Raw genomic sequence first — 12647 nt, forward strand, 5'->3', positions numbered from 1 at the left:
CTACTTGATTATAGACTGATAAGGCAACCCAAAAATGATCGGAATTCTATAATCCGATGCAACTAGATTACAGAAGGGCGTGACCATTGTATTTGGTTTCATAAAGCCCGTATTGGGAAGCGATCTCCTTATTAGTTCATCGTGGGCTTTAAATATCCTTATTAGTTCATCATGGGCTTTAATTAACCCATCTTAAAGTGTGAAGTATCATTTTGTTTGTGCGCGCGTATTTATAATTAGAGGAAATTACAGTAATCTACCCTAGAGATTCAAACAATATCGCGGAACTCCTAACCGTGAAAAGTATTACAATCGTTCTATTTTTAGACTAACAGTGTTAACTGACAACAACTTTAAGCTTACCTGTATCTTTATTTCTGACCCTTTTTTTTTGGGTGAATTTAAAAAAATAAATAAATAAATAAATAAATCCTAATGTTATAAATCGTTGGAACACTTTCATACCTCACTTTCCATCGTTTGCAAACTTGCAAATCGCTAGTGACCTAGATGTGAATTGAAATTCTCCTCGATTGGAGACTTGAACAATGGCAATTTGAGCAACAACTCCCTTCTGCTCTAGGGTTTTCAAATTCCTAATCAAGAAAGACCTAATGTTAGAAATTGCACTTTGACGTAAGGATGTGAATTAATAACTGAAACCGTTTATTGAAACCGAACTGATCTGTTTACACCAAAATCACAAAATCGTTTAGTAAATGGTGCGATTATGGTTTCAAGTTTCAGGCCGATTAGCTAAATGGTCAGGTCGGTTTAAACCGCGGAACCCGTTGGTTTCAAACCGAATTGAAACCATTTAAATTGAACCATTTACAACCGTTTAAACCATTTAAACCGATCCGATTAATCCGTAAAACTATTAAATAAAGAAGATGCAGTAATCCATATAACAATTAACAACTAAATTAAGTGTCCATCCTGCTTTGGTATGATTTATTGCAATTCAATTGAAGTTTAGGCTTTAGATCATGAACTTGTAATCCATATATGTTACTATGTTATTATGTTATCATAGATGGGGTGTTTTGACTGAACCACCTGTCATTTTAATATTTTATGCGGTAGAAGGCTGGATTTGGATGTTGTATGATATTAGTTTTAAATGTTCGAGAATGACAAAGAAATAACACTAGATTATCAAATTAAGACATACCATCGTTAATATAGAATCTCTTATTTGTGGTTGCCAATTATTTTTTGATAAGCTTATGATCTTCAGTTTAGAGATAGTTGCAAGTTATAATAAACCGATTATGAACCGTTTTACAAACCGTATGGAATAAATCGAAACAGAAACCGTTTAAAACCGTGAAACCGACACCGTTTAGAAACTGTGAAAACCGAAACCGTTTACTAAATGGTCACGGTTTCAGAAAGTGGAACCGTTTAGTAAATGGTGCGGTTATGGTTTTAGTCAAATAAATGTGAACCGAACCAATTCGTACCATTTAAACCGAAATTGAACCGATAAACACCCTTACTTTGAAGTAGATATTAGGAAAGAGAGATAGGGGGAAAGACTTACCTCCTCATCTATAAATCCTAATATTAGAAATTGCAATTTGAAGAGGGTTTTTAAGTACTTCGTTGGGAGTGACTATTAGAAATTCAGAGCAGGTTGTTTCTTTAAGAAAGTTGTATGTTCCACCATGATTCGAGTAGGAGTAAGTTTTTGAACCAAATTGTAAAACTGTTGTTCTCTGGTGAAAAGAGCAGCAAGAGGTATCACGATTTTAGAAAAGTATCAGGGAGGAGGGTAAGTTTGTAAGTTTACCATTTATAAGGATAATTTGGTCATAACATACTGAGAACGTCTCCACTTTATTTCCAATCACCAAGGCAGTGGACTAATGTGTATTACATTTTTTGGATGGAGGTGCCGTGATATTGTCAGGGAGGTCCCTATTACTTACTATTATAATTATGCTTTATAATGTGAGATATCATAATTGTTTCTATTTACAGGGTTGTTGGTCCATACCTTCACTTTATATATTGAAAGCATTTTTTTATTAGAATTTAACTTCAGTTGACTTTTTCTTTTTATCAAGTGAGATAGACAAGACCAACAAACTTCTTCAAGGAAAAATTTGAATTGAAGGAGATTTTTTATCTCTACTCAAATGATGTTGATCTGGATAAGTAATTCTCATCTTTATTCGATTCTAGTTGCTTATACATTCATAAATTCATCATGGCTGTGGTTTGACTTAATTGAATCTCCAGATCCATACAAGTTTAGTTCTATCACCTCTCTCCCCTCTCCTCCTTTTGGAAGCCACTAGGAAGAGATTTTTTTTTCTTGCTATCAAAACATGTCTATATCATGCCAAATTGTGGATCGATTGACACGAGTCACATGATCATCTTTTTTTAATTATATCTATATCAATCACATCGATTTTGATTCAAATCAGTCGATCCAACCGATCCAATCCCAATTCTTTTAAGCCCGAAGCCATACATTAACCTTCCCGAAAGTGCCCAAACATAGAAAGTCAATTTATATATAATGGGTTACATGATGTAAACCTAAGTGCTTGTGACTTGTAATCCAACTTGTACGTAAGGTACATCAATTCCACTCATACATATGGGAATGCCTAATATTGATCACGTGCTTTAATTAGTTTCCTCTAGTGGAAGCCATGAGGATTCAAGTCATTCAACTGATCAAAGGACTACGCGTCTTCTCATGTGACGTCACACTTGAGAGGTGATAGGTGAGCTGACTGTAATGACAGCTGTCATGTTGATGTTAACTAGCAGCCCATCTCACCATGCAAACATCCACGTGTCAAATTAATTAACTTTGGCCTCTATTATTACATGTGGCATATATCTAGATGAGTATTACATGTGTGTAGTGTAATTGTCCAGATCATCAATTTGAGCCCCACATGTTATAATGTTGTCTCTGGTGCTGCATGCACTAACAGTTCTGGAGTCTTCCTATCTACATAGACCTTTATGATGTTTTAGATAATTTAAAAAATAATCCTAATCCAAACAATAACTTTTCTAGGCTGCGTTTGGTATGTGTTTTAAGTCGATAATGTATTTAAAAAAAAAAAATCATTTCAAGAAATCATAATCAATGCAATCTCAATTTCAAAAAGTCAATGATACGATTTTAAACATTTTCAAATTATAATTTTATAGTTCAAACTCTATAATCATAACTTAGAATTGAGATCTTCAAGCTGTAAAGTGCGCGAGATCCATATGACATATATAAATTAAACAAATAGTGAATCCAATGCTTAAGATCATGGGTGTAAGTCAATGGTTGTATTTGATATGATTTCGTGGAATGCATTATTGACCTATAATACAACAACAACAATAAAAACAAAGTCTTGTCCCAACTTAATGAGGTCGGTTACATGAATTCAAGCAAAGTCAAAGAAAGATAAAATAAAAGGCGACTATGGGTATCCAAGCCTTTAGCCTGATTAGTCCCGTGGGCCCATACTGACCCTACAACCACATGGACTGTATCATACCGGGATTGAATGAGAACCATTCAACTTTCACCGAAAGTAGTGAAGAGCACTAAACACCCTTGTATGAGTGGCCCAAGGTGTGCCTAATGGAAGTCGAACTTAGGACGACTGAGTTTACGGCTCGTACCAAGTTCGTTGCTTACCAATTGCGCTACCCCCTTGAGTTTCATTCATTTATGATCTTAAACATTTAGACACTCGTTATTTATTTAACGTATATTTTTTTCATTTCATGTTTTCAGTCTCAACATTTTCTGGATTCCTGTGACCCAAGCCCCAAAATATTTCAACAAATTATACATATATAGTTTGGAAGATATTATATAATAGAGTACTTTTTAAATTAGGATTGCAATTGATATGATTTCTTAGAATACATTATCGACCAAGAATGAATACTAAACGCAACATTAATTTTTCTTATGTTCAAATTCGCAACTAATTACTCTAGTATGTTTGATAAAATATAAAAACAAAAAATATTTTCTCACTGCTATTTTTATTTTAAGGATTTTTATTTTGAGGTAGGAGATATAAGTTTTAGTCGGGATAATATAGAAGGTTCCGTATTGTTTGTTTTCTTTTGGTTTAGAAAGATTCGTATATGATCTAATTTGTTGCAAGAAAGTCGCAAGTGGCTTCAAAAGCAAAGCACTTAAAAGGAATTAATTGGCTTGGTATTAAGAAGCCCCTAGCTAGTATCTAAGTGGAACCATCCCCAACTAGATTGCACCCAATTAACCATAAACCCATTGGCCATCCTGCACTGCCCACACTTCCCCTAAACAGTAAAAAGGGAATTTTTATTATTTATTTATTTTTAATGTATATACATGTGGGGAAAGTTTTAAAGGTACCATTGGCATTAAATTCTGTCCATTATATAAGAATGATAAAAATAACCACCATTGTTGCGTGATTCCCTCTCAACATGAATCGAAAGCCTTGATCAAGAGAGTGGTTGAAGGAAAATTTGGTTCTATAGATGCTTGCTTCAATATCGGTACAAACACCGCTGTTGCACTTAGGTTCGCTCTCTTCTTTATTCCTGACATATAAAAATAAAAGAAAATTCAAAAATACTGATTAAGAGGTTTTAAGTGAAAAATATGGATAAAAGTTTTTCACCACATAAGAGTTAAAAAGCAGGACGGGAAAAAAAAAAGCCCAACAATTTGTGTAAGAAGTAGAGAATATATACATGAATTTCATGGCTTATTATGTGAAAACATGAATCCGTATCAGGTTCACGTATGAGAACAATCTCATACGTCTTTGGATCCGTTAAATGCACAGAGAGAAAATGAATTCTAAATTCATGAACTAGAGACTACGAGGTTGTTATCGTACGTGAATCTAATCCGATCTTTGAAAGTACACTAGTTTCTGTTTTAGATTTTGAAGATGATTTTTTTTTTTAGGGAAGGGGAATAAGGCCTTTTCTTGCTGACAGCAATGCCGAAGGTTGGGTTTCCTTTCTCTTTGTGAGTGTATTTGGTAATGCAACTTAGTCGTGAATCTTGTATTTTTTTGTTAAATAAATTTTATAATTTTCTACCAAAAAAATAATGAAAATACACAAGAAAAAATCCCCACTTACAAGCCTCATTGGAGCCTCAATGGCCCACTTTATAGTTTATCCCAATAAATTATATTTGTCGGAAAAATTTGGCTTTTGGAAAACTAGACCCCACAAATGTGGAAATATGAACGCCAAATTTCCCTTAAAATAACCCCTTTGTGATAAACACCAAGACACCACTACCAACCTGCCATTATCAAAAGAAGTTCTAATAGAATTTAGATTTTAGGAAGGTGGCCACTGGCTAAGACGTCAAGATCTTCATCTTCCCTCCCTAGATTCTAAGGTGGCTTTACCAAATTATTACCCAGTAAGGATCTTGGCCACTTGATCCATTCTCCGGCTAAGTTGACGAAGATGTGGAGTCTGTGGAACATGAGGAAGAGTGGCCGTGTCGCCGACGAAAGCATAGCCGGAGCGGAATTGCCCATGTTTGTTGGTGGCGACGACGTGGTGGTGGTGGTGGCCGCCGATGGCAGACGGCGGAATAGATGGAATAATAATGGATTCTCTATCCTTTATAGCATCGTGAGAGCTCCTCTTTCCTTACTCTCTTGCATCTCTCATCCTCATGTCAGTGGTGCTGATGGTGTCTGGGTTTCCGGTGACTTCACTGCTAGAATCTCTGAGATGAACCATCTCATGGTTAATGATAGCATGCGCTATGCAATTCTTATGTAGAAAATGAAAAGTTAGGGAACACCAGATGTACTTTTACAGGCTATATATGGATGTTTATCTGTTTTTATAAGTTCATAGATATCGATTATCTATATATATATGTTTGATGATGATCGAATAAATACAGATATGAAGAGCTTTCGTTTTACCTTTTGATCATATTTCCTTTCCTCTAAATGGTTTCTTCTGCTGTTCTGCTTATTTTGAAACAAAATCATGAATAAAGAAAGAAAGGAAAAAAAAAAAAAAAAAAAAAGGGTGAGTTAACTCAATTGGTTTATGACTACAGAGTCCAGAGTCCAGAGTCCAGACCATAGTTAGTAAATTTACGTATAATACATGAATTTTTATTATATTCAAATATTTTAATAAAAAATTATAATTTTTTGCATTAATTAGAAAAAAAAAACTTGACCATACTGATTGACACCCTTACTCCATAGGTAATTAGGACTAATTGTGAGCACATCTTTTCTCTTTCTACTCAAGATGATGCCTAATTAATTTTAGAGTAAGGGTATTCCATCCGTTTAGTGGATGAAATTTGAGAGCGGCGAATCTTCACGTATGTAAATGTACGTGAATGTCCCTAATCTATGGATATGGTATCTATTAAATGAGGAGAGAGAAAATAGATGTCATATCCATGGACAAGGGACATTCACGTAGGTGAAGATTCATCGGACTCTGAAATTTCTCACTTCACACCAATCACCAATGGTAATGAAAAAACAATTTAATCAATAGAAATCTCACATGGTCAAAGAGTAGAGAGAGGGCTATTGCAAGACTCCAATTTTTAAAATGAAAGAGTAGCTTTTCTCACTCTTTTGGATTTCTTTGTCTCTACAATTCGGATCAGGATAAGAGACTGACTTCCTTCTTTTTTCATTTTCCAATCAACTTTCCTCGTCTTCTTTAAAGGTGGTGCGATCGGGGTACAGGAGTTGGGCTCGGAAGGGATTCAAAACATGGGGATTGTTTTAGGACACAGTCCAACAAAGGAGAAGTGGACTTTTTCTTAGGAACGTCAAATCTTACGAGTTGTGTAGTTTAGGATCAGCTTGGACTTCTTCTACTCAGACTTTTTAGTCCACAAAACTCTTAACTGTTCCCCATTGAGAGATGATAACAAATTCTTCCTAGTCAGCTTTTCAGTTACCTATTCCATAGCAAAGGAATATGGATTGGATTCCAATAAGAGAAGGAGAAGGGAACAAAATTAAAGAAAAAGGGAAAGTAGAATTGGAATTGGAGTTGTGGAAACATAATTGGATAGGAGGCAATAATGCCAAGCAAGAACCTATCTGAGGACCTCATCATCGGCATACTTTCAAGGTTACCAGTCAAGTCTCTTCTAAGGTTCAGGTGTGTATGTAAACCTTGGTGTGCTCTTATAACAGATTCTGCTTTTATCAAAATGCACCTCACCCAATCCCTTGCAACCAATACCAACCTCACCCTCATTGTTAACAAGTCCAAGTCTATAGATTTATACTCTGTCGACTTAGATGCTTGTGAACTCAATCAACCATTCAAATCTCCAATCTTCAGACCCACAGATATATTGGGTTCTTGTAATGGTTTACTCTGTATCTCCAACTGTAATAATGACATGTATCTCTGGAATCCTTCTACCAGAAGTCATCACAAGCTGCCCTCAACACCTACAGACTATATTCCCTATCACTGTGCTGCTTATGGATTTGGTTATGACCCCACCACCGACGATTACAAGCTTATTAGGGTTTGGCAGTTCTATAGGAATGATGACAACTCTTGGCATTCGGAGGTGAAAGTCTACTCACTTAGCACCAACTCATGGAGAATGATTGGGGACATGCCTTTTCCTCCCATCAAACGCCAATGGGTGTGTGGGGTTCTCGCAAATTCTGCTCTTCATTGGGTTGCCAATGTGGATTTAGTTCTCGCTAAGGTCAGCCCAGGACATCACGAATCTGGCCTTGGGCTTATCGTTTCCTTTGACCTTAAAGATGAGGAGTATCGAGAGGTGCCATTGCCCGACTTTATGGATGATGTTGACATTGTGGATGATAAGTTTCTCATGAAAGTTGGGGTCCTTGAAGGGCAACTCTGCTTGCTCATTAACTTCAGCATCCGTGTTGAGATTTGGGTGATGAAGGATTACGGTGTGAGGGATTCTTGGCTGAAACAATTCTCCAATGAACGACGAGATGTGATACAGAATTTTTTTAAAGTTACACCTGTATGCTATTTAAAGAATGGTGAAGTTATACTCCGGGGAAGTCATAGACCACTGCTTCTCTATGATCCCCATAGAGGAAGGACTAGGCTTCTTAGGACTAGTGCTCCAGGTTCACTTGATATAGATTTTTATTTGGGTAGAATAATTGACATAGATATTTGTGTTGGGAGTCTTGTTCCACTTAATATACCAAGGATGGAACTGAACAAGAAAAAAATTAAGAAAAGGAAACAAAGGTAATCATATAATATCATTTACTGACATGATAATTGGTCAAGAAGATGTACATTTCAAGCTACTACTCTAATATTTACAATTGTTTCCTCTTGTGTTCTTTGTGAAGACTAAATATACTTACAGGCTAGATATGAATGTTTTATTTGCAGGGTACTCCTATAGATTATCCATACACATTTCTATAACATGATTTGAAGATGCTTCTTTTTTTATTTTGATCATATTTCTTTTTTTCAATGTGTTAATTGTTCTTGTTTGAAATGTTTGCTTCTGCTTCTTCATATTTTGAGAGGAATTCATGAATTTCATGAATTTTAGAATTAATATAATGGTGGTGGGTAGGATTTTGAGGAAAATCAGAAAGAAATGGATTCTAGTAAGTGTTAGGATTGTCTCGAATTCTTGACCCGTTTTGAAAAATGACCCTCTCCGACATATTTTGGTGGCGACCCGAATGGGAAGTTTTCTGAGATCTGTGATGGAAGCAGAGGGGTTGGTATGGTTCGACCTGATTGATTGCTACCCGATGGGTCAACCCGCGACTTGGAGTATATTATGTACTATCGTCTTGTTGAGCACGATCATTGTAATTTGGGGGGTTTTTGAGCTAGGGTTTCAAGACGAGTTTTCTCGCCACTGTTTGGATGTAACATCTTTCTTTTACATAGTGAAACATTTTTTTCGCCGCCTGAGGATATAGCACACCACATTGGTGTGTGAACTTCGTTATATCTCTGTGTTGTGTAGATCTTATTTTATTTATTTTTGTATTTCTTAGTGTTTACTATAACAGTAAAAAATAAGTATATTAGAGTATGTAGAAGGCTAAAAATGATCCGTTAAAGATCCCAAAAATAGCAATCATGTAGATCAGTATCCACCATTCTTGGTGGTATAGAAAGGCACACACGCAGCCAACTCAACTTGTTTAGGATTCTAGACACCAATTGGAGTGTTGCAATGGTGGTGCTGGTTCTTCTTATTGTCTTTTTCTTTTCACCTTCCTCTTGAACCATGCATAATCAGATTTCCAATGGCAATTAGTAAGAAGATACTCTTAATCAGACATTGATTTTCACTTACAATTGAAAATGAAATATATTTAATTGTAATTAAAGAAGGATTTTTGCTCTTTCGTCAATAAGAGACCCACATGATCAAAGAGGAGAGAGAGTGACAATATGAAACCCACATATATATTTACAAAATACGGGAAAGCATCCTATACCACCCAAGTGGGGATCTTTTTCTCTTAGTTTTAATATGAGGTATTTGTTGGGTTGGGAATGAAATATTGGGTTTTGACTAAGAGAAGAATTTTTGGTGGTGAAATGAATTTCTCAATGACAATTAGCAAGAAGGCAGTCTTAATTAAACACTGGGTTTGGATTACTCATTAAACTCCCTGTAGCTTGGTGTCAATTTTCAGCTTGAAGTGGTTTGACCGATATAAAAAACTGGATCGAACAGAACCCTAATGGATTTATTTTTATTTTGGGTTTTATAAAAATCGTATAAAATCAAGCCAAAATGAAGGATTCGGATTAGGTTCACGTATGAGCTCAATCTGGAACATTCTTGGTCCGTGGATTTGAAATCCATTAAATGAAGAGAGAGAAAATGGATTCCAAATCCACGGATTAGGGATGCGTAGGTGAATTTGATCTGATCTCCAAAACGAACTGGTCAAAAGTGAAAACCCAAAAACACCTAATAAAAATTATGGGTAAGTGTTTTCTCTCAGGGTGTGCCTCCTATGCCTAAATATAAGGATGCACGAATCTAGCAGGAACACGATGGTCATTTCACACCCCCTGTGTTTATGGTTTAGGTGTTGGTCTGTAACAGAAAACTCTGTCCAAAATATGATATAGACCAACACAATTGTAAAACAACATAAAAAAACATGCTTTTCCATCCCAACTGAAAATGAACTGACAACCCTATAATGAACAGATAATTGTCGATTAAGGTGAACCGAAAAAGACCAAATCGAATAGGACCAATTCGTCTCAACCATTTGGTTTCAATTTGGCTTAATTCCAATTTGAAACTAGTTCAAGGATCAAAATTTGGTCAGGCGACCGATTGACACTCTTACTCTATAGGTTACGAGATATATATGATTAACTTAAGATCTTTTCTCTTTCAACTCAAGATCGATGATGTCTAATTAAATTTAGGGTTAGGGTTTCCCATCTGTTTAGGTGGATGACAATTCTCACTTCACAGTTCACACCAATCACCAATGGTAGCGAAAAAACAATTTTATCAATTAAAAATCAACATGATCAAAGTGGGGAGAGAGGACTATTACAAGACTCAAAATTTTAAAATTAAACAGTAGCTTTTCTCACTCTTTTGGATTTTTTTGTCTTTACAATTCGAATCAGGAGAAGAGAGAGAGGGAGAGAGAGTTACTTCTTTCTTTTTTCTTTTTTCAATCAAATTTCCTCATCTTATTTAAAGGTGGTGCGATGGGGGTAAAGGAGTTGGGATCAGATTGGTATCGGAGAGGATCGATGCATTTCGATAATTTTTATCCCTTATTTTTTCAGAAAAAAATATAATATTTTTTACTATTTTACCTCTAAAACGATATAACTAACTGATTCAGATTGATCAAGAATCAAGAATCTATCTCAGCTGATATCAATACGATATGACTGATACGGTAATACAATATCGATTCTTAAAACCATGCTTGGAAGGGATTCAAAACATGGGGATTGTTTCAGAAGGACAAAATCCAACAAAGGAGAGGTGGACTTTTTCTTAGGAACGTCAAATCTTACGAGTTGTGTACTGTTCCCCAGTATTTCAGTTCATATCTTTCTCTATGCATGAGAGAGAGAGAGAGAGAGAGAGAGAGAGAGAGAGAGAGAGAGAGAGAGAGAGAGATCTTAGCATTCCATCAAAGAGAGGGAGAGAGAATTAGCTTTTCAGTTATATCATTCGATAGCAAGGAATAGTTTCAGTTATATATTCCATAGCAAAGGAATATGGATTGGATTCCGATAAGAGAGGGAGAGGGGAAAAAAAGAGAAAGAAAGAAAAGAAAAAAAAAAAAAATTAAAGAGAAAAAAAGGCTAAGTAGAATTGGAGGGGTGCACCATCTTTCGTTCCTCTCTCTAAAAAATAAACCTCACTTGCAATCATGCCAAGAAAGAACCTCTCTGAAGACCTCATCATCCACGTACTTTCAAGGCTTCCAGTCAAGTCACTTCTGAGGTTCAAGTGCGTATGCAAACCTTGGTATGCCCTTATAACAGATCCTGCTTTCATCAAAATGCACCTCACCCAATCCCTTGCAACCAATACCAACCTCACCCTCATTGTTAACAAGTCCAAGTCTATAAATTTCTACTCTGTTGACTTAGATGCTTGTGAACTCAATCAAGCATTCAAATCTCCAATCTTCAGAACCACAGATATATTGGGTTCTTGTAATGGTTTACTCTGTATCTCCAACTGTAATAATGACATGTATCTCTGGAATCCTTCTACCAGAAGTCATCACAAGCTGCCCTCAACACCTGCAGACTATATTCCCTATCACTATGCTGCTTATGGATTTGGTTATGACCCCACCACCGACGATTACAAGCTTATTAGGGTTTGGCAGTTCTATAGGAATGATGACAATTCTTGGCATTCAGAGGTGAAAGTCTACTCACTTAGCACCAATTCATGGAGAATGATTGAGGACGTGCCTTTTCCTCCCATCAGACGCCAATGGTTGTGTGGGGTTCTCGCAAATTCTGCTCTTCATTGGATCGCGAAGGTCAAGCCAGGATATCACTCTGGCCTTGGGCTTATCGTTTCCTTTGACCTTAAAGATGAGGAGTATCGAGAGGTGCCACTGCCTGACTTTGTGGATGATGTTGACATTGTGGACAAAATGTTTCTCATGAAATTTGGGGTCCTTGGAGGACAGCTCTGCTTGCTCTTTAACTCCAGTATTCGCATCGAGATTTGGGTGATGAAGGATTACGGCGCGAGGGATTCTTGGGTGAAACAATTCTCCAATGAGCAAAGAGATGTGATATGGCAATTTTTTAAAGTTACACCTATATGCTATTTAAAGGATGGTGAAGTTATACTCTAGGGGAGTCATAGACCACTGCTTCTCTATGATCACCATAGAGGAATGACTAAAGGCGTGTTTGGTTCGTAAATCAAATGGGGCATGTATCAGATATGGATGTCAATCTTTTGAGAGACATTCTTCTGAACTACCTATCTAGTTGAAAAATCGTTTGGTTGCCTTAAGTCTGATACATGTTTCTTGTTGGAAAATTGTTTGATTATCCTAAATATGTGTAATTCTCTCTCTCTCTCTCTCTCTCTCTCTTTCTCTCTCTCTCTCTCTCTCTCTCTCTCTCTCTCTCTC

The 12647-nt window shown here is 36.3% G+C and overlaps 3 protein-coding genes across 3 annotated transcripts; all 3 read left to right on the plus strand.

Annotated features, from left to right (window-relative positions):
- The first annotated feature begins 5290 nt into the window (after positions 1–5290).
- Positions 5291–5936, plus strand: LOC122088010. Its single transcript, XM_042657148.1, has one exon. It carries the CDS (start codon positions 5467–5469, stop codon positions 5788–5790), a length of 324 nt encoding a protein of 107 aa, XP_042513082.1. The 5' UTR covers positions 5291–5466; the 3' UTR covers positions 5791–5936.
- A 1142-nt stretch (positions 5937–7078) lies between these two features.
- Positions 7079–8257, plus strand: LOC122089673 (F-box protein CPR1-like). The gene has a single exon (XM_042659376.1). The coding sequence runs from the start codon at positions 7079–7081 to the stop codon at positions 8255–8257; it is 1179 nt and encodes a 392-aa protein (XP_042515310.1).
- Positions 8258–11411: 3154 nt separating this feature from the next.
- LOC122089674 (F-box protein CPR1-like) lies at positions 11412–12362 on the plus strand. The gene has a single exon (XM_042659377.1). It carries the CDS (start codon positions 11412–11414, stop codon positions 12360–12362), a length of 951 nt encoding a protein of 316 aa, XP_042515311.1.
- The last annotated feature ends 285 nt before the right edge of the window (positions 12363–12647 follow it).

The sequence above is a fragment of the Macadamia integrifolia genome, chromosome 9 (assembly GCF_013358625.1).
Source record: "Macadamia integrifolia cultivar HAES 741 chromosome 9, SCU_Mint_v3, whole genome shotgun sequence".
NCBI lineage: Eukaryota > Viridiplantae > Streptophyta > Magnoliopsida > Proteales > Proteaceae > Macadamia > Macadamia integrifolia.

Bases quoted from the DNA above. Each gene is read 5' to 3' on its own strand.
- LOC122088010 (XM_042657148.1), top strand. From the start codon at position 5,467: ATGTGGAGTCTGTGGAACATGAGGAAGAGTGGCCGTGTCGCCGACGAA.
- LOC122089673 (XM_042659376.1), top strand. From the start codon at position 7,079: ATGCCAAGCAAGAACCTATCTGAGGACCTCATCATCGGCATACTTTCA.
- LOC122089674 (XM_042659377.1), top strand. From the start codon at position 11,412: ATGCCAAGAAAGAACCTCTCTGAAGACCTCATCATCCACGTACTTTCA.